General features: G+C 39.1%; 1 protein-coding gene and 1 long non-coding RNA gene across 2 annotated transcripts in view; one reads left to right on the forward strand and one right to left on the reverse strand.

Moving 5' to 3' along the window:
- The window catches only part of LGR5 (leucine rich repeat containing G protein-coupled receptor 5), a 147,552-nt gene extending 129,766 nt beyond the window's left edge, over positions 1-17,786 (forward strand). The window contains exons 12-18 of the mRNA XM_009181214.4: positions 2,876-2,941; positions 4,228-4,299; positions 9,443-9,514; positions 10,315-10,440; positions 11,779-11,924; positions 13,961-14,044; positions 15,128-17,786. Coding sequence (XP_009179478.2) covers positions 2,876-2,941; positions 4,228-4,299; positions 9,443-9,514; positions 10,315-10,440; positions 11,779-11,924; positions 13,961-14,044; positions 15,128-16,215 — 1,654 coding nt within the window. The 3' untranslated portion in view covers positions 16,216-17,786. The remainder of the gene's footprint in view (positions 1-2,875; positions 2,942-4,227; positions 4,300-9,442; positions 9,515-10,314; positions 10,441-11,778; positions 11,925-13,960; positions 14,045-15,127) is intronic.
- Positions 12,248-15,323, reverse strand: LOC116268891. Its single transcript, XR_004176120.1, has 3 exons — positions 15,210-15,323; positions 12,970-15,043; positions 12,248-12,644 (listed from the first exon to the last, which is right to left on the reverse strand). It is a non-coding gene; the product is annotated as an uncharacterized LOC116268891 (long non-coding RNA).
- Positions 17,787-22,403: the final 4,617 nt, after the last annotated feature.

A 22,403-nucleotide genomic window follows, 5' to 3' on the forward strand; every position in this document is an offset into this window, starting at 1 on the left:
TCTCATTTAGGAGACCTGAGAAAGATGTCAATGCTTAGCCAGTGTATAAACCAGGTAGAATTAGCTGAAGTTGAGACTAGAACCCAGGAGCCTCACCCCTAGTACAAGGTGCTGTATGTTCTCCTGGAGATATAGATCTGAGAGCTCTCCCGCTTCGGCTAAGTCATCCAGTGAGTACTTGTTACTTGAGGAAATTTCACTGTACATGCCTAGTTTTGCATCAGGTGCATGGGAATTATTTAGCCCATTCTATAGGCTATGTGTAACATTCCCCACTTACTAGCTGGGTCAACTTAGGCAAGTCATTTCATATCGTATGGTTAGAATCATAGTGCCTCCCTCATAACGTGGCCACAGGGATTAAACCAGATAATACAAATAAAGCTATAAACATGGTACCTTTATATAAGAAGTGCTTGGCAATGGACAAAGCATTCTCTGTTTAATAAATGGTGCTGAGAGAACTGGCTAGCCATATGCAGAAAATTGAAACTGGATCCCTTCCTTACACTTTATACAAAAATTAACTCAAGGTGGATTAAGACTTAAATGTAAAACTCAAAACTATAAAAACCCTAGAAGAAAATCTAGTCAATACCATTCAGGACATAGGCATGAGCCAAGTCTTTATGATGAAATCGCCTAAAGCAATTGCAACAAAAGCAAAAATTGACGAATGGGGTCTAATTAATCGAAAGAGATTCTGCACAGCAAATGAAACTGTCATCAGAGCAAACAGACAACTGACAGAATGGGAGAAAATTTTTGCCATCTATCCATCTGACAAGGGGCTGATATCCAGAATCTACAAAGAACTTAAGCAAATTTACAAGAAAAAACAACCCCATTAAAAAGTGGGCCAAGGATATGAACAGATACTTCTCAAAAAAAGACATACGTGCAGCCAACAAACATATGAAAAATAGTTCAACATCACTGATCATTAGAGAAATGCAAATCAAAACCACAATGAGATACCATCTCACACCAGTCAGAATGGCAATTATTAAAAAGTCAAGAAACAACAAATGCTGGTGAGGTTGCAGAGACATAGGAATGCTTTTACATTGTTGGTAGGAATATAATTTCCAACCATTGTGGAAAACAGTGTGGCAATTCCTTAAATATTTAGAACTGGAAATACCATTTGACCCAGCAATCCCATGACTGGGTATATACCCAAAGGAATAGAAATCATTATATTATAAAGATACATGCACATGTATGTTCATTGAAGCACTATTCATCAGTAGCAAAGATGTGGAATCAACCCAAATGCCCACCAATGATAGCCTGGATAAAGAAAATGTGCTACATATACACCATGGAATACTATGCAGCCATAAGAAAGAATCAGATCATGGCCTTTGTGGGGACATGGATGAAACTGGAAGCCATTATTCTCAGCAAACTAATGCAGGAACAGAAAACCAAACATCGCAAGTTCTCACTTGTAAGTGGGAGCTAAACAATGAGAACAGATGGACACAGGGAGGGAAACCACACTTACTGGGCCTTGCTGGGGGAGGGTGGGAGGGGGAAAGCATTAAGGAAAAAAGCTAATGCATCCTGGGCTTAATACCTAGGTGATGGGCTGATAGGTGCAGCAGACCACTATGGCACACGTTTACTCATGTAACAAACCTGTACATCCTGCACATGTACCCCAGAATTTTAAAAAGTAATAATTTTTTTAAAGTGCTTGGTCAGTGTTAGCCATGAAAATCATTAGGTAGAAGGCAACACTATGCCTTTATGTAGAAGGTCTTATGTTCCCTCTATTAAGAGGTAGACGATGAAGGATTATCCCCTTTGCAGCCTGCAGAGATGAGTAAACCAATTATCAGCTTTGATAATATGTGTGCCCATTTTATTATATTCACTACTTTTCAAAAATACATACCATATTAATAATCAGGTATATTTGTGCATAGGTGTGAGGTTTTGGAGGTATTGGGTGGGGGCGTATCTTTCAAACCTTCAGAAAGTTACAAATTTAGGTTTACAGGCAGTTTCATCTGTACTATTTATGCGGAGTAAATGGACTTCATTCCTTTATAAATCCCATTTATTCAATAAGTGTAGGATAAAGTGATCAATTATAAGAATAATTTAAAGCCTCTTAGAAAAAGCATGATTCTCCCATTGCATAGTGGTGATCTGGTTTTAAGAATTAGAATCAGGCATGAAAATGTGTTAGTTGATTAGCTGATAACTTTTAAAACATGAAACAAAATTATTCTTGTATATCTATGTTACGTTATCTACCAACTTTCTTTTCTTTCAAACTTTCTGCAAATTATGATGGCTTGCTTTAGATTAGTTATATTATACTATAAATATGCCCAGATGTTTTTGTTATTCTGTAATTTGTTGAATTTTGGCTGAAGATTTTCTTAGATTCCATTCCCCCGCCTCCTTCTTGTAGTGATTGATTTCAAAGCTCCTGCTGTTTTGAATTGTTAGGTTTTTTTTAAAGAGTTGATTAGAAAAGAAACAACAATGATTTATCTTAGCTGTAGAAAATGTAGCAGCTCTTAGAGACAGAGGAACAATTATTTAATTTAATTTGTACTCATTGCAGTAAGATAATAGCTAGAGCATTATAGAGAAGTACTAACAGAATATAAATGAATTCATTAAGTAAATTATTTAAAGCAATTAAAGAAGTCTAACAGTTACGTTTCAGTCAACATTTGAATCTACTGGTTAATCCAATAATGCCTGTGACTACCTGCTCCATGTCAGGGCTGTGAAAATGATCAGAGTCTGCCTTTGGGAAATAGAACATCTTGGAGGGAAAAGGAGAGCAAAGCATGTTTCTTTATGATTTATTTGTAACAGATTTTCCCTTTTTGCACCTTCTGTTTTTCAGAGATCTGTCTTACAACCTATTAGAAGATTTACCCAGTTTTTCAGTCTGCCAAAAGCTTCAGAAAATGTAAGTCTAGAAGTCTCTAAGTCATCTAGCAAAACTCAAGAATCAAAACTTGCATTTCTCAGGGTCATTGGTTCATTTACCCTGTAGTTCACCGGGGAGACATGTGATCCTTTTCCTTCTTACACACACAAGGTGTGACTGTGCAGGGTGGTTAGAAAGTTGGGAAACATAGATAATATTATTTTTTTCATGAACTGTAGCATAATATCAGTAAAACATTTATTATATATCTGCTTTTTTCTCCCCCTAACTCAGGGTACTAGTGAATTGGGTATGTTTGGGCTTTGAAATTTTTCTTATTTTAGAAGTACAATCAAACTTACATATCCAATGAGTGGTGTTATTTTTTAATATGTGGGGACTTGGGTTTGTTGGTGTGTTTGTTTCACAATAGTCAACTTTAGGGGAAGGCCATATTTGTCATATTTAAGGTGCTACAGATGCTACTTATGCATGAAACCCTTTAGAATTCCTCTCTTAATATTGACTCTGCTACAAAACATCAGCCTTGTTGTTTTGTTTTTGTTTTTGATTTTTCTTGAGACAGAGTCTTGCTCTGTCGCCCAGGCTGGAGTGCAATGGCGTGACCTCGGCTCACTGCCACCTCCACCTCGTGGGTTCAAGTGATTCTCCTGCCTCAGCCTCCCGAGTAGCTGTGATTACAGGCACCCGCCACCATGCCCGGCTAATTTTTTGCATTTTTAGTAGAGACGAGGTTTCACATGTTGGCCAGGCTGGTCTCAAACTCCTGACCTCGTGACCTGCCCACCTCGGCCTCCCAAAGTGCTGGGATTACAGGCGTGAGCCACCGCATGCGGACAGCCTTGTTTTATAGTCACACTTCAGTTTTGATCAGAACAATATTAACCATCTATCCCTTCACACTTAGTTTTTCTCTAAATGCCTTTGGGTGCTTAAGGGAAAAAAAACAAAGCAAATCTATCTGTAAAAGGCAAAGAATCTACCCTCCTGAAGACCCTCAAAGAATCCAAGAAAGACTCAGAAGGCAGCACGAGAAGAGTCCTCCAGTGTTTTGAATGATGATTGCATGTTTGGAATATGGTTTTACGTCCTTCCAAGCAAACTAGCTCCTTTGAAACAGACAATACTTGAGTGTGTAAATGGTAATGTTCTTTTTTAAACAAACAAAAATCAGTCACTTGATAGATACACTTCATGTGTTCCTTTGATTGAGGGCAGGTAGTCCCTCTATAAAAGTTATCTGAAGTCTGTAATCTTTGAAACCAGTAACTTTGAAATCAATCTTTGGAACCCTGTCATTTCAGTGACCTAAGACATAATGAAATCTACGAAATTAAAGTTGACACTTTCCAGCAGTTGCTTAGCCTCCGATCTCTGTGAGTATCACCTCCCAGTGCGTTCCCCAGCACAGAGCATGGCCTTCCCCTAATGCTTTATTTTCATTGTGTGCTATTCTGGTTGGACTTTTGTGCGTATTTTTGCTATGAAACAGCAAGTATTTTGCTTCTAGTAATTTCCAAGAATAAATCTAAAACTAGTAAGTTTGCAATTATGCTCTCTACCAGTCAGCAGGCAGGAAGTTTTAATGAAGAAGAAGGAGGCTAAGCTGTTGACTAGCCTACTCTGTTTTCTGTTCACAACCTGGAATCAACAGGAAACATTTTACATGCAAAAATGGGATAATCACATAATTCTATCTGCCTGCTTTTTTTTCCTGGTTAAGCAGTTTTTCAACGTGTGTCTCAAAGTGCTTAATAATCACCTGGAGGAGACTAAAAAATACAGACTCCAGACCCTTATCTGCCTCATGAGTTAGAATCTCTGGAGTGGGAACTGGGAATCTGCATTTTAACAAGTACACTAAGGTTTGAACACAGCTGTTCTAGGAAACACTTCTGTTGCTCAGGCAACTAAGATTTGTAAATACTTGTATTTAATTCCATTTTATGATTGAAATGTTATATATTAAGTTTTTTTAACTTACTAGCAGATTATTTTGTGAAATAACAGTTAAAACTTTTCAATACTGAAACTGGATTTCAACATGATTTTGATGAATGGTGATGATAGGTAATGTTTAAACTATAGTACGTTTGTTAAAAACCTTTCTCTTTTGTTGACTTCTAAAGTTGTTTTTTGTCCTTAAGAGACTATACGTTTGGTAAAATAATACTATTCCTCAAAAGACTTTAAATTTACTTTTTTTTTTTCTTTTTTTTTTTTTTGAGACGGAGTCTTGCTCTGTCGCCCAGGCTGGAGTGCAGTGGCCGGATCTCAGCTCACTGCAAGCTCTGCCTCCTAGGTTCAAGCCATTCTCCTGCCTCAGCCTCCCGAGTAGCTGGGACTACAGGCGCCCGCCACCTCGCCCAGCTAGTTTTTTGTATTTTTTAGTAGAGATGGGGTTTCACCGTGTTAGCCAGGATGGTCTTGATCTCCTGACCTCGTGATCCACCCGTCTCGGCCTCCCAAAGTGCTGGGATTACAGGCTTGAGCCACCGCGCCCGGCCAAATTTACTTTTAAGAGTCACTTTCTCCCAAAAGTTTACCAGAATAACATCTTGTTCTGAATTTCGTTGTGTTGCCCTTCTCTTACTTTTGGTTGAAATCTACTTATGTAATGTTTTACTTTTAAAAAACAAAGAAGTGTAAAAGGAAAATACTTTTATGATCTGTCTTATTCACCCAGTTTGATTTCTGGCTGCCCCAAAAGTCAGTTCTATATTAAAAGTCAGGTGGATCACGAAGTCAAGAGCTCGAGACCAGCCTGGCCAACATGGTGAAAACCCATCTGTACTAAAAATACAAAAAATTAGCCGGGCATGGTGGCGTGCGCCTGTAGTCTCAGCTACTCAGGAGGCTGAGGCAGGAGAATTGCTTGAACTCAGCCGGTGGAGGTTGCAGTGAGCTGAGATCACGCCATTGCACTCCAGCCTGTGACAGAGTGAGACTCTGTCAAAAAAAAAAAGGCGATCTCTAAAGATACCAAAAGAATGTGACACAGACTCTGAAGAATAAATATCTGAATCCCCCTGAATTCCTCCTTCCCCTGTGACCTCACATTCAATCATTCATCAATTCATCCTCTCCACTCCTCTACCACAGGCCCTTAATGATTCGTTTGGATCACCGTCGTCCTCCCAACCAGTCCTTCTATCATCTCTCTACCCATTCATCTTATTCTTTCTTAAATAAGTATCTAATCATGTTATTTTCCTGCTTCAAAAACTTTCTAATTATTTTCCCTGTTGTCTTCAAGATCAGACCAAACTTCCCAGCAACACTCTTCAAAATCTGATTCCAGCCTCCTGGTACAGTGTGATCGCTCCTCAACACACTCCAGGTCCCTGACACATGAGCCACTGTTTCTCCTATTCCCATTGCCTATAGGATTCCTCGCCACCTGTGACTTTCCGCCTGCCCATTTCACAAGAACAAGATCTTCTATCTTTGGGCCCACTTCACTCTGATGCACTTTGCACATTCTCTACTATAGAACTTAATACTTAGAACTGTCATCAGGTAGACTATGCCATACTTGAAAACAATAAGAACTTTTTTAAGTTCCCATAAATTCAAATTTCAGTAAAACTTCCAGCCCAGGGTCTGGTGCAGTGGCTTTTTCATTATTAAGCATTTAAACATGTTCTGAGCACAAGATCAGGGACTGTGAAGTCAGTGTGCCTGGGTTTGAATTGCAGCTCGTGAGATTACTCTGTAATTTATTACTCAAGTGACTTATCATACAGTGTCTCTGTTTCCTCATGAGTATAACGAAGGTAAATGATAATACCTACCTCTTAGGGTTGTGGTGAGGGTTATGAGATTAAAACCTGTTTAAAAAAAAAAAACAACTCATAAATGTACCCGGCATATTGTAACTATGCAACATTATTATTATGAAAATAAGTATATAGCCTTTGAGGGTTCTAGCAAGAAATAGAAATCATTTAAGATGGTTGAAATGCAGAAATACCATTTGACCCAGCAATCCCATTACTGGGTATATACCCCCAAAAATATAAATCATAATGCTGGGTGCAATGGTTCACACCTGTATTCCCGGCACTTTGGGAGCCTGAAGTGGGCGGAACACTTGAGGTCAGGAGTTCGAGATCAGTGTGGCCAACGTGATGAAACCCTGTCTCTACTAAAAACACAAAAAAATTAGCTGGGCATAGTGATGGGTGCCTGTAATCCCAGCTACTCAGGAGGCTGAGGCAGGAGAAACGCTTGAACCTGGGAGGCAGGGGTTGCAGTGAGCTGAAATCGCACCACTGCCCTGCAACCTGGGTGACAGAGTGAGACTCCGTCTCAGAAAATATATATGTGTGTGTGTATGTGTCATTCTGTTATAAAGATACATGCACACACATGTTCATTGCAGCACTATTCACAATAGCAAAAACATAGAATCAACCCAAATGCCCACCAATGATAGACTGGATAAAGAAAATGTGGTACATATACACCACAGAATACTATGCAGCAATAAGAAGGGATAAGATCATGTCCTTTACAGGGACATGGGTGGAGCTAGAAGCCGTTATTCTCAGCAAACTAGCACAGGAACAGAAAACCAGACACTGCATGTTCTCACTTATAAGTGAGAGCTGAACAATAAGAACACATGGGTACAGGGAGTGGGATACCACACACCAGGGCCTATTGGGGTGGCAGGGGGAGGGAAAGCATCCGGATAAATAGCTAATGTATGCAGGGCTTAATACCTAGGTGATGGGTTAATAGGTGCAGCAAACCTAGCATGGCATATGTTTACCTATGTAACAAACCTGCATGTTCTCCATGTGTATCCTGCAACTTAAAATTAAATTAAATTTTTAAAAAAGACGGTTCAAATGAAAAGACACTTACATAGGTGCTGGCAGGGAACAAGCAAAGGATAGGTGTGCAGCAACCAGTAACATCTGGGGCTAGAGTCACAGGGAGGAAATGATGTTTCCAGGACACAGAAAGAGCTTAAGCATGGAGAAGTGTTCCAGCCCTTGAGAAGTCTGTAGCTGCCGTGAGAGAGATGGTTCCAAAACAGGGAAGAGAAGACCATGAGGGCCCTGACCTCCCTTTCCTCCTGGGGCTTCTCCTGAGAATACAACTGAGGCCATTAGGGAGCTCTGGGGATGCAGCCTGCAGAATCAGCCCCAGGCACAGAGCAGGGCAGGAAAGCAGAAAATGACTCCACTGGGGCTGCTGGGAGGATTCCAGCACACAGGCTCATGAATTGAAAAGGAATTACAGGCCTTTGAACATATAAATTCTCACATATTTACTTAAACCCCAGTCAAATCACTCTAAGCACCATGGCAGGACTTGGCCTACATTCCAGATATTCTGCTCTGTGAAGCTCTCCCAGGGCACCGTGATCTACTTAAAGTTGCCAAAAAGACTCTGACAGATGGTATTACTTGCTCACCTCAGTGACACGTATTTCTTGAGCAGCTCAACAGAAGACAGTCTTCTCACTCAATTACCCAAAGCCCAGCCGCCATTTGTAACTTTTCTGCCTTCCATACATTTCCTCCCCTTGTTAGCTGCAATTTTCTTCTGTTCTGGGATCAAGGAAAAGACTTCCAGTTTCCTCCAGGAAAGGAGGACAGGTCCCTAAGGAACCTTTCAAATGAGAATGTAAATATTTTGTGCATACCATTTATTAAGGTAACCCTGGAGCCCAATATCATCAACTTTTCTACACTTGAGAAAAGTTGACTTTGTTTACTTTCAGTTCTCTCAAATGCCTACATCTTAGTTACCATTGTTAGTCATTTACAAAAATCAAAAATCTTAAATTCATCCTTCCTTTTTAAAAATGTAGTTCTTATTCCTGATAAATTATCTACAGAAGTTTTTGTAAAAGATTTTATTCCTACTTAATTATCTGCAGTTCATTACGTGTACATGGGAAGTGAATTTTATTTCCCCATAAACTGTACTTTTTCTTTACTATCAAAGAATTTTATTTCTAACATATGTTGGCCCCTATTTTATTCATATCCTGGCTAATAATTTACTTGTCAGTATCCTTCCTGGAAATTTTCTTGAAAGCATCTTTGTGTTTCTCTCAAGGCCTAACATATATGAGTGATGTGCCCACATTTTTTTGAGTTTCATTACCCATCCAAGGACATTTTGTAATTTAAAACTTACTTGTCAGAAGAAGAGACTCAGAAGTTTCTGTCCCTTCCCACACTGCTACAACCACTCATTTTAGAAAGGCCCTAATAAAATTTTACAACCATATTAAAGTTAACCTTTTAGCAAGAGTAAAAACCAAAATATCCACCTGAATGATGTTTCCTTAATTGGTTTTAACAAGCTTGATTTAAAGTTCTCTCATTAGTCATTTTATACCACTAACATCTTAATCTGAAGGGCAGTTTGATAAGTTAATTGTTTCTGATCTGAATGGAAATTAAATTAATTTTGGTAGAAGACTGAATGCCTATGATAAAACTTCACATGTTCTTGATTCTATTTAATTCTCTCATTTGCCTTTTTTCAAAATAGGAATTTGGCTTGGAACAAAATTGCTATTATTCACCCCAATGCATTTACCACTTTGCCATCCCTAATAAAGCTGTGAGTATTCCATAACTTGTTTATGCCATGTCTCTTAATAATTGGGGACCATCTAGTTCATTTTAAAAGTTGGTTTTGTTGAAGAAGCTGGAAATGCGCAGATGACCTGCCCTCTGTGTTCTCCGTGCCTAGAGCTTGTCAGAGCCAAGGAGGAGTTCTGCTCCTCCAGGGCCACATGGGCCCTTAAGTGGATAATTGATCTGGGTGACACCTGGTTCTCATTATTCAGCCAAAGTTTTTTATTCTTGCTGAGTAATCAGGTGGAATGGAATAAGATGTCAGTTCAGGTCTGAAGGGCTTCCATTTTATTTTATGCCATTTTGACTGATAGAGAACCTTCCCGTCCCTTCCCTGCTCCAACTTCCCATCTCTTGCTCCTTCCTCTCCCCATCTGTTATCTAATAAAGAAAGAAGAAATTGGTTAGACAGAGGTTAGAAGAGGAACGGGAGTAAATACACCCCCTACACTTTTTACTTCTCACTTCTAATCTAGTCAGCATCACTTTTCAAATTAAATATAGCACCTTCCCCTTGATTTTAGACGTCCCCACCTGACAAAATGAAGCTGAATATAGAACAATTTGAATACAATTAAAACCTTTTCTCCCCTGCAATCCTGACTGTGAATAGAAAAGTTATCCCTAGCTAAACCAAAATGGTTACTTTTACCGTTAAGAGTAAGGACCCTGCTTAGAAGTTTTTATTGAGTAGTTTAACGATCATTAGGTTGTTGTTTTTTTTAACATAAATGTTTTATGCTAACATAGACTAAAAGCCAATTGTTATTTGATGTTTTGCAGGGACCTATCGTCCAACCTCCTGTCGTCTTTTCCTGTAACTGGGTTACATGGTTTAACTCACTTAAAATTAACAGGAAATCATGCCTTACAGAGCTTGATATCATCTGAAAACTTTCCAGAACTCAAGTGAGTTTGTCATTAAAACTAATAAGATGCATTTGTGGTCATGTGAAATAATAGATGTATTATAGTGGTGTTCTAAATTTATGAGGTCGTGAGACCCTTTTGAATTGCATTTCATGCCCTCAAGTCTCCTAACCCTGGAGCATTGTTAGGACAAGCCCTGCAGTGGGAAAATGTATCCTCCTGACCATATTTCCTTTCCTTCTCAAAGATGCCTCCCAGAATCAGAGTTCATTGGAGGAGTTTGAAAACCGTTGATCCGTGGGATATATATAAACTAGGGCATGTCATTAAATAATGTTATAACATTATTCTACTCTTGTTTACAATTTTTAATTTAGCTTGTATGTATCTAATAAAATGTACTAAATTAATATTTGTTTGAGGACGTAATGCTGCTTAAAATTGGTTATGCTTATTACTGACAAAGAGGTATCTTGAAAGATTATGTATTTTTTAACCCACGGTAGTTTTTACATACTTCTAAAATTATGAAAATAATAAAACCCCAAAAGAGAGTTGGGAAAGTATAAGAGAGAACAAAAATCTTTTTTTTAATTTTTAATGTTTTTATTTTTTATGGTTACATAGTTGGTGTATATATTTATGGGGCATATGAAATGTTTTGATACAGGCATGCAATATGTAATAAGCACATCATGGAAAATGGGGTATCCATCCCCTCAAGCATTTATCCTTTGAGGTACAAACAATCCAATTACACTATTTATTTTAAAATGCCCAATTAAATTATTATTGACTACAGTCACCCTGTTGTGCTATTGAATAGTCAGTGTTATTTATTCTTCCTATTTTTGTACTCATTAACCAGCCCCACCTCCCCAAAAGTCTACCCTTCCCAGTCTCTGTTAAGCATCCAAGAACAAAAATCTTGAAAATGCCCCCCAAATAACATTTTAAGGTTACTTCCTTCCAAGCTTTGTTTCCAGTGCGTTTTTAATTGTTAGACTCAAAATGTGCATAGAAATAGATGTCATATTTTAGTCACTTATTCTGCCATAAGCAGTTTTTCATGTTGCTACAATTTTTCCTAGCAGTCATTTTTTTAACCTTTTTATTTTGGAAATTTTCCATCATTTGAGTAATGGAAGTTGCATCCCTCAGCTTCAGCAATTAAGATTTCATAGTGATCATTTTTAATAACTTCATTGTTTTTATAAATAGCACTGTAATGAACACCTTTATGCCCATAACTTATATTTTGGATTACTTATTTAGGCTAAAATCCAAAGGTAGAATAATTGGGTGAAAGAAGATGAATACTATATTTAATTATCCGTTTCTTTAAGTGTTTTTTGTTTGGGTTTTGTTCATTTAAAGGATTATAGAAATGCCTTATGCTTACCAGTGCTGTGCATTTGGAGTGTGTGAGAATGCCTACAAGATTTCTAATCAATGGAATAAAGGTGACAACAGCAGTATGGACGACCTTCATAAGAAAGATGCTGGAATGTTTCAGGTTCAAGGTAGGACTTGCTATGCCATGGTAATGAAATTGTGTTGTGTTCGATGGAACACATGAAAATGAATTACGTTCGATGAAACGTCATTGAACAGGCCGGGCGTGGTGGCTCACACCTGTAATCCTCAACACTTTGGGAGGCCAAGGCAGATGGATCACTTGAGGTCAGGAGCTTGAGACCAGCCTGGCCAACATGGCGAAACCCTATCTCTACCAAAAATACAAAAAAATTAGCCAGGCATGGTGGCACATGCCAGTAATCCCAGGTACTTGGGAGGCTGAGGCATGAGAATCGCTTCAACCCAGGAGGCAGGTTGATTCCAAAGCAAGCTGAGCTGAGATTGCACCACTGCACTCCAGCCTGGGCAACAGAACAAGACTATCTCAAAAAAAAAGAAAAAAATAATTATCAAACAGATTATCTGAACTTCAGACAAGTCCTTGTACCTCAGCAAATTGTGAATAAATCCCACTTTTTAAAGACTACCTGAGAAAGAGAAAACTCGCTCAGGATTCATTCTAAAATTTCATCTGTTCTGTAGGTGAATTCTTATATTTATATTTATAATTAGATTCCCGCTTAGCATATACTGTCCTCAGGGGTGATTACTGACATGGTGTTTCCATCAGCTTTTTAAAGGGTGCTATTTCGGAGGATGCCTTTTTCATACACACTTCAGAACCTTTTTCTCCAGAAGACAAAATCCAGTTTCATTCTTATGGCCTGGAAGGAGTGAAAGATATAAACATTTTAGATTCCTTCGTATTTCAGCAGAAGGGCTTAAGAATCCTACTTTTTGTCCAACTGATTCTAAATCATTCTCCTCCCCTACCCCACCCCGGCGTATCTGTCCGGAAGGTGAAATGAGATAATGTCTGTAAAGCTTGGCTTTCCTTGAATTAAGACGTTACCTAAACAGACAACAATGCCTCTCAAACCACACCTGTGGTAATGAGGAGGCGCTTTGGGCACCACCCCCTGCCTTCCCTGCCAACCCTGCGAGTTTGCACAAAGTCTAAACAGACTAAACAGAAGGATGGCTTCTCACCCTTTGGGCCTTAATGGTTTGTTGATTCCAAAGCAAGTATGATTCAGTCTGTCGGCAGATAACCTTACCAGGTTTTCCTGTCTGCGTATCTGTTTAAGGAACTGATATCTTGGTCCTTGCCTTTTTTGTTTTAGGCCACAGCATGCATCTTGTTCTTGCTTCAGTTTTTGCTCCTCCTGCCTCACCCACTCTAATGTCTCTCAAAAATGTTCACTCAAAAAATAAAAACACAAGCAAAAAGTTATTAGAGAGCCTACTTTGTGCCAGGCACTGTTCTAGGCCTTGAAAGCACACAATGAACAACAGAGAGAGACAGTCATTCATGGAGTTTATTTTCAAAAGCAGTGATTCTCAACCCTGGACCACCTATTAGAATCACATAGCAACTTTTAAAAAAAATTGGTCCCCAATTCCCACATGAGACCAATTAAATCTGTGTCTTTGGGGAAATATGTTAGATCACAAAACTCCTATTTCATGGATAGCTAAACCAAGCACCGAGTAGTTACTTGATTTGTCCTCTGTTATGCAGAATTCCCCAGGGAAGATTGAAACTTACTGTATCTGATTCTCCCTCTGGTGTTCAGAGAACACAGCCTAGAACATTTGCACTATAGCTATTGTAGTGTTAGAAATTTGGATAAAGTGGTTTCTGCTCTGAATGAAGAGGCCCATAGCCTCCTCTAATTTAGCTCTTCAATGTGGGAACATCATGAGCTGCAGGGAACAAGAGCAGAATGGGAGAGTTTAGATGTTATACCTGGAGTCTTGGGTCACTCTCCCTCATCCCCAGTTGTACTAGAATAGTATGTCACAGCAGCTTGAGTCGAACATCCAAAGGCAACTTTATAAGGGACTTGCAAGAAAGCTAGAGCACAAGGAATTTGTGACAGTTCATGTCTCCAGAATAACCCAGGACTCTCCACTCTGGGATTTGGTCCCTTGAAAAGAGAGGCAGAACTAATCATTCTGGGACTTCTTGTGCCTGCAGATGAACGTGACCTTGAAGATTTCCTGCTTGACTTTGAGGAAGACCTGAAAGCCCTTCATTCAGTGCAGTGTTCACCTTCCCCAGGTGAGAAAGGCATCAAAACTTCCTCAACAGCAGTATGCACCACTGATTCTGAGTCCATGAAAAACAATGCAGCTATACTTTAAAAGCCAAATCTGTGCCAGCTATGCAGCTCATCAGTAACCCTCCCCATAGTGGCCTGTCAAATACAAATGTTCATTCCCTAGAGTTTTCACTTGCCAATAGGATTGAGGTGGGAGGACTTTTGATTTAACTTAATGTAAACTAAAGAATCAAGTATGCTGTTAGAGGTATATGTAATTTTTAAAATGATATTAGCAATTTACTCTGAAATAGTATGCTATAATCTTGTTTTGTGTAATCACCGACTTTTGAAAGTGACTTAGGTTTTTCTTATAAATAACTATTTGGTAAACGTAAATAATAGTTTGTACAGATAGGAAGGAAGGAAGGAAGGAGAAGGAGGAGGAGGAGGAGGGGGGAAGGGAAGAAAGGAAAGGAAAGAGGAAGGGGAGGGGAAGAGATGGGAAGGGAGGGGAGGAAAGTGAAGTTGAATTCACTTAATAGTTTGTCCCATTCCAAAAAACAGGATGAGCCAGTTGAAAAAAGACAACTAGGAAGAGTTGATATTTTATTCTTAATGAATAGATTGTTCCTTGCTCCCTAACCTCAAATTTTAATCTAAAACTAAGATGATATTTTCATGAAACGCACGTTCATAATATTATGGAGTATTTCCCTGGGATTCTCCTTGTCTGCCTATGGAAACTTGTGGAAATATTCTGAAAAGTTATGTAATGAAAAGTCCAGGAGATCTGGCTTTTTACCTGGTGCCAACACAGCTGTATCTTAGGGACTTCAATCAAGTGATCAAAATTCTCCATTCTCATTTCTCCATCAATACCCTGGAACAGGAGCACCTGGTGTACTCACCCAGCTAGTGCTGCAGAAGATCCAGGGTGACAGTGGTTTGAGATAGTGGAGCATGCACATGGGCAGTGTGTGTTATCAGGCTGTTTTTGACTACTATCTCTTGGCATCCTAAATAAAGAGACAAAAGGGTAATTCAGCAAAAGTTGTAAACCCTAATTTGATACTCAATCTTTTCCTTCCTTGGACTTCTAGGCCCCTTCAAACCCTGTGAACACCTGCTTGATGGCTGGCTGATCAGAATTGGAGTGTGGACCATAGCAGTTCTGGCACTTACTTGTAATGCTTTGGTGACTTCAACAGTTTTCAGATCTCCTCTGTACATTTCCCCCATTAAACTGTTAATTGGGGTCATCGCAGTGGTGAACATGCTCACGGGAGTCTCCAGTGCTGTGCTGGCTGGTGTGGATGCATTCACTTTTGGCAGCTTTGCACGACATGGTGCCTGGTGGGAGAATGGGGTCGGTTGCCAAGTCATTGGTTTTTTGTCCATTTTTGCTTCGGAATCATCTGTTTTCCTGCTTACTCTGGCAGCCCTGGAGCGTGGGTTCTCTGTGAAATGTTCTGCAAAATTTGAAATGAAAGCTCCCTTTTCTAGCCTGAAAGTAATCATTTTGCTCTGCGCCCTGCTGGCCTTGACCATGGCCGCAGTTCCCCTGCTGGGTGGCAGCGAGTATGGCGCCTCCCCTCTCTGTCTGCCTTTGCCCTTTGGGGAGCCCAGCACCACAGGCTACATGGTCGCTCTCATCTTGCTCAATTCCCTTTGCTTCCTCATGATGACCATTGCCTACACCAAGCTCTACTGCAATTTGGACAAGGGAGACCTGGAGAATATTTGGGACTGCTCTATGGTGAAGCACATTGCCCTGTTGCTCTTCACCAACTGCATCCTATACTGCCCCGTGGCTTTCTTGTCCTTCTCCTCTTTACTAAACCTCACATTTATCAGTCCTGAAGTAATTAAGTTTATCCTTCTGGTGATAGTCCCACTTCCTGCATGTCTCAATCCCCTTCTCTACATCCTCTTCAATCCTCACTTTAAGGAGGACCTGGTGAGCCTGGGAAAGCAAACCTACTTCTGGACAAGATCAAAACACCCAAGCCTGATGTCAATTAACTCTGATGATGTCGAAAAACAGTCCTGTGACTCAACCCAAGCCTTGGTAACCTTTACCAGCTCCAGCATTGCTTATGACCTGCCTCCCAGTTCCGTGCCATCACCAGCTTATCCAGTGACTGAGAGCTGCCATCTTTCCTCTGTGGCATTTGTCCCATGTCTCTAATTAATATGTGAAAGAAAATGTTTTCAAAAGTTGAGAACCTGAAAATGTGAGATTGAGTATATCAGAGCAGTAACTAATAAGAGCTGAGGTGAAACTCGGTTTAAAAACCAAAAAAGAATCTCTCAGTTAGTGAGAAAAGGCTGAAAACCTATTGATACTTGAGAGTGAATATAAGTCTAAATGCTGCTTCTCTAATTTGTTCAGCTAAGGGATAGATTGGTCACACTATTTAAGTGAGCCCAGATCAAAAAAGCAGATTGAAATTTCCTTTAGAAAAGATTCTCCATGATTTGAATTGCATTCTCTTTAAACTCACCAATGTAATCATTTTGGGAGGAGGGAGAACCCACTTACTTTCCAAAAATGGGTTTATTTAAACCCACAAACTCAAGAGGTTGTTGGGGGAATTAGGAAAATAAGGGTTTTCAATGAACTGCATTACTAGGTAGAGGCTGTGATCCATAGGATTTCATTCTAATGACCATGTGAAGATGTCTGAGCCCTCCTTTGCCTTTCCTCAGAAAGGATCCTTCCAAGGCACCAATCCCTTGGATGGATAATGTAAGGTATTGTTAACTCACTCATATTGAGATCATTTTGGAGATACCAGGTTTTATATATCAGCACTAGATAGTTCCACCCTCATGGAATAAAACTGCTTACAAATATTTTGAAAGGAAAATTGACCGAAATTCTTAAATTGTTACTAAGGCAATCATGCACAGGTGATGTATGTCTTATCTGATTTGCTTTTAACTCCTTGGTGCCCAAAGCTCAGAAGGGAATTCCACTGCCAGCAATGAACATACCTGGAAAAGACAGTAAGCAATTTTTTTTTTTTTTTCCTGGGTTAGTAAATAATTTTTGCAAGAGCTTTTATCAGTTGATTCAAACCGATGTGTATCTTAATGATCAAATGTGCACATGACATAAATTAAGTCCACTGATACAACTTCTCACACATGCCTCTCTAGCAGCTCTGGCAAACCCAATATCTGACACCACTTTGGACTCAAGAGACTCAGTAACATATTATCCTGTTTATTTAGCTTGGTTTTAGCTGTGTTCTCTCTGGATAACCCACTTGTGTCAGGAACATTACTTCTCTGCTTATTCGATATTAATACTGTGTTAGGTATTTTAAGAAGCAAGTTATTAAATAAGAAAAGTCAAAGTATTAATTCTTACCTTCTATTATCCTATATTAGCTTCAATACATCCAAACCAAATGGTTGTTAGGTAGATTTATTTTTATATAAGCATGTTTATTTTGATCAGATGTTTTAACTTGGATTTGAAAAAATACATTTATGAGATGTTTTATAAGATGTGTAAATATAGAACTGTATTTATTACTATAGTAAAGGTTCAGTAACATTAAGGACCATGATAATGATAATAAACCTTGTACAGTGGCATATTCTTCCATATATATTGCATTTCTCTGTCCATTTTCTTTAAATTCATGAACTGTATATATGTAAATATATAGTACTTGTAAATAGATTCTAAATTTGCTTTTCTATTGGGTAAAAAATAAATTTGTAATAAAATGTGACTATAAAACAAAATATTTTCAAGTCTATTTATTGAGCCCACAGGCAGATATATAGTCTCCTAAATGTTTTTAAGTTTTGGAGTATAAGTACCTTTGCTATTTAAGTATTAATATTTGTTCTTAATACTCGAAATATATGGGACTTATCTTAAAAAATCAATATTTCACAAAACAAATCAAAATATCATTACCAACTCCTGAATTGTTTATGATTGATAACGCCATTTTGTCCTGACTGTTGTGAAGCTTATGATAGTTTGGATTTTATAAGCTAGAACTTTTTTTGGTCTCAAACCTCTTTTGCAATGTAAGAAAAAAACCTCACAATTAGAAAGAAACATATGAATAACAAATCAACCTTAAATAATTCATTTTATGATTATGTCAAGGCCAAAACATGAGGACATGCAATTCCCAGGGCACAAAGAAACGCACTGTTCCCCTTCAGTCCTCATCCCCAAAAACATGAGAAATGAAATTATTTTTCTAGACATCTGTGCCAGACCTTACCAACTCCAGTGGTGATTCCCACCCTCCTTGCATGGATTGCAAAATGAAACCATGAAGTACTGGTAAGAGGCACAGTATTATTGCTAAAATTAACATGTTTACGGAGCACCCACAGGGCACCTGGCACTGAGTTTTCCACCTACCCATCAGACTTAACCACATGCCCAAACCTAGTTAACAGGTATCCAATGGGATCCTCTCTTGTGCAGTCCACGCTTGGCTTGGCTTGGCTTGGCTTATCTTCAGCGGAAACAAGAGCTCACTCCTGCTACTCTCACACCTCTTAGCCCAGGCAGCAGATATAAAAGTTGCCTCTAGAGCAATGCATCTCATTCTTTCTTTTTAATATTTTTAATATACTTGCCCAAAGTCAGGAACAAGTCCTGGCAGCCCCTTTGTCTCCCACTCAAGAAAACACAAGACAGTAATGTAATTAAAAAAAAAAAAAAAACAGATACTTAAATTCACTGCAACTTATTTCTTTAGATAAATCCATAGGCTTTATTATTTTATTGACAAAACACTACTCATAATACACCTTACACAAAACACTGACATCTGATAAATGTTCTTCACTCTAATATAGCATAATCAGAAAGAACTTGAATTACATCCACAAATAAATAAATCTACAGTGAGAAGGGGACAGATTGAACAACAGTAAAGAACAAACCATGGAGCAAATTTGTAAAAACCATAAACTGTGAACTAGCTTAAAGTAAGGGAGTAACAATTTTGTTTCCAAAAACAGGTTCATTTATTCAACAAATACTGTGCACCATTATGTGCAGTATTCTGTGCATTGGGGATAACAAAAAACAAGGTCTGGAATTCGCATTCCAGTGGAGGGGAGATAGACAATAAACAAATATAAACATGGAAATATCCAATAGGAACATAAATGAAGGAAATGAAGCTATTTTAAATAGTCTGTTGGGAATGATTCGTGTGCTGCTTTAGACGTGGAGCTCAGGAAAGGCCTCTCTGGAAAGCCACCTTTTAAGCTAAGACCTTATGCTCACGATGGAGCTACCTTTGCTTTTGAATTTAACCAGTTACATCAAAAAACTCATCAACTGTAGTCCCTCTCTTCATATGTCACCCATGACAAACTATTTTGAAGGACATTTTAATAAAAAAATATATTAGGTGGCTGTTATCACACACAATTTTTGTTCAACTCTTACTGAAGAGAAAATCATTCTTATATGAAATAAAAAACATCTACTCATTTAGTTTTGGCTAAAAATAGAAAAATGAAGTAGTAAAAGGAAACAAAAGTAGCCACACCCTGTTCATTTAGAACCAGAAAAACTTTAACATATGAAAAAATAACATTGTCCTACTTCTTTGTTACTCTTACCACATTTAGTTCAGGGGCCCATCTGATGAGAAAGAAGTCCTAGACAAATAGACGGGATTGCTGTGACCCTACTAGTTCCATTCATGCTCTTCAGTACTGGAGATTTGATTTTATAGTTCCACTATGCAGATAAAAGAGACTGTCTTCCTACGGGCCACTAAACACTAACCATTTTCTGTCTCAGGCCACAGAGACCCTTAACTACGATTAGGTTATGGTCGCTTTTCCTTGCAAGTGAAGTGGGGAGGGGCTGTGTAGCCCTATCCCCATTTCAATGTCCTTATGAACATTTCTAAAGATGTTGAATCAGATTCTACACTGACTCATTCATCTCACACAAGTTCCTGAAGCCTATCGGGTAGGATGATAAAACCTCAGAAACAGGCAGAAAATGCATGTGATAGGCTGGAGAAGCATCATGGAATACAGGTTCATACCCATTGTGGACATGACTTTCCACTCTAGAGACTGTACTTTACAGGAATGTTGAAAACATGCTACTCCATGAGAACAGTGAATGAAACAGTGAGTGGAATAGGGAAATGATATCCTATCAAATAATAGCCTAAAAAATGGAGAATGTATCACCTGGAGAAAAGCAGGCTAAAGGAAAATATTTAAAATCTTTGAATAATTGAAATTTACTAAGTGCTTTTCTAAGTACCAGCCTATAGTAGGCCAAATAGTAAAATGATTAAACTCAACTGCCAGACAGGCCTGGGTTCAAATCCTACTTCTGTTACCATCTGTGTAATCCTTGGACAAGGTATTTAATTTTTTTTCAGCCTCAAATTTCTCCTCAAAAATATGGGCATCATACCACCAGTCTCATAGCATTGGAAATACTAATAACTCAGTGTATATAAAGTTATCATCACACTACCTGAAAAGTATTCAATAGTACGTATTTAATAAATGGATCCTGTCTTTTCTCCCTTTTTTGACAGCCTTATGGAATGAGCAAAGCAGGACTTGTCATTTTGCCAATGAAAATATAGAGTCAGAAGAATAAGTGACTTTCGAAGGTCACAGATGAGGAACTAGGACTAAAACCCAAGTTTCACTTAATAGAACTGAAAAACAGTCGTAGAGTAAGCTGACTTACTCTTTAAGAGAACAAGAACCAACTGGTGAACGATTCAGAGAGACAGATTTGGCTTACCTAAGAAAGATTCCATCAGGTCTCTTGTATACCAAAAAAAACTACCATACTGAGTGAGAAGTTAGATCAAATTACAGCTCACTTTCCTATGACCAACGTTTTGGATGAATGCTTGTTAGTCTTCTCAGAAGGAATGCCAGATTCAGAAGATTGCTGAGGAAGGCAGTGAGACCTTATATCAACATCCTGAAACCAGAGGGTATAGTTGTCACAAGTGGGTGGGCGTTCGTCAGTCCACTCAGCATGGTGAAGGATAAAGACGTGAGATTTAAGCCCACTTGTTACAGACCTGCTGTGCAACACTAGAAAAGTCCCTTCATTGTTTTGGTTCCTGACTGAGTCTGATCTTTGCCCTCAAACTACTGATGAAACAATATCAACTCTTTAAGGTTCTAGCAGATTTGATGTCTGTTCTTTCTACTGCTCTCTCTCTCTCCAGGTAGTGAGAAGTACAGATAAAAGTCTAGTAAGCCAGAGCCACAGCCCCAAATCACAGAAATACCATCACCAAACAGCAATAGATGGCAAAGTTAAGACATCACACATCAGATTGTCTCTTTAGCTGCTGACAGTCCTCAGATGTCTACCCGTCACTCTATTTGCTGCCTGTCTTCCTTCTTTCTTCGTATCATTTTTGATCTAAGCCTGTAAGTATTAGATTACTGAGATGAAATATTCAATGACTGTGGTTAGTTAGCCTCTTTTGATCATAAGTCATGATGGAGAGTAGAGAGTTACTGGTAGGACACACGTGGAAACAAGAAAAACAGGAATCTGGCCGGGCGCGGTGGCTCACGCCTGTAATTCCAGCACTTTGGGAGGCCAAGGCAGGAGGATCACCTGACGTCGGGAGTTTGAGACCAGCCTGGTCAACATGGTGAAACCTCGTCTCTACTAAAAATACAAAAAACTAGCCGGGTGTTGTGGCATGTGCCTGTAATTCCAGCTACTCAGGAGGCTGAGGCAGGAGAATAGCTTGAACACGGGAGGTGGAGTTGCAGTGAGCCGAGATGGGGCCACTGCACTCCAGGTTGGGCGACAGAGCGAGACTCCATTTCAAAAAGAAAAAAAGAAATAAAAGAATGGCTACTCCATGGACAGAGCAGCCCTAATGGCTGCTAGTTGCCCATTTTTATGGTTATTGCTTGATGATATGCGAAACAAGGGGTGTATTATTAATGCCTCCCCTTTTTAGACCATATAGGGTAACCCTGGCGTTGCCATGGTATTTGTAAACTGTCATGATGCTGCATCCACAGAGGATGTGTTAGGGTTTGTGGCTGGAAAACAACGGCAAATATGAGAGCATGGGCTGGATTAGTACCCCCAATCTGCCTCCCTTAGTGAGGAAAATCTGTCTTGGTCCTTGAACCTCTGGATGGCCCAGCCCCCAAGGCTCTGTCCCACAAGGACAATGAACAACCAGATTCTTTCCCTTTTAGAGAAGCAGAAGATTCAAATTGAGGCAAGACGATTAGTAGTAAGTGCATGCCCTCAGGGAAAACCTTGTAGGGGAAGTGTTGGGGAAATGGGCTGAGGTAACAAGCACCAGCAAATAAAGTTATGCCATAGAGAAAAGTTACAGAATTTAGATG

The sequence above is a fragment of the Papio anubis genome, chromosome 9 (genome assembly GCF_008728515.1).
Source record: "Papio anubis isolate 15944 chromosome 9, Panubis1.0, whole genome shotgun sequence".
NCBI lineage: Eukaryota > Metazoa > Chordata > Mammalia > Primates > Cercopithecidae > Papio > Papio anubis.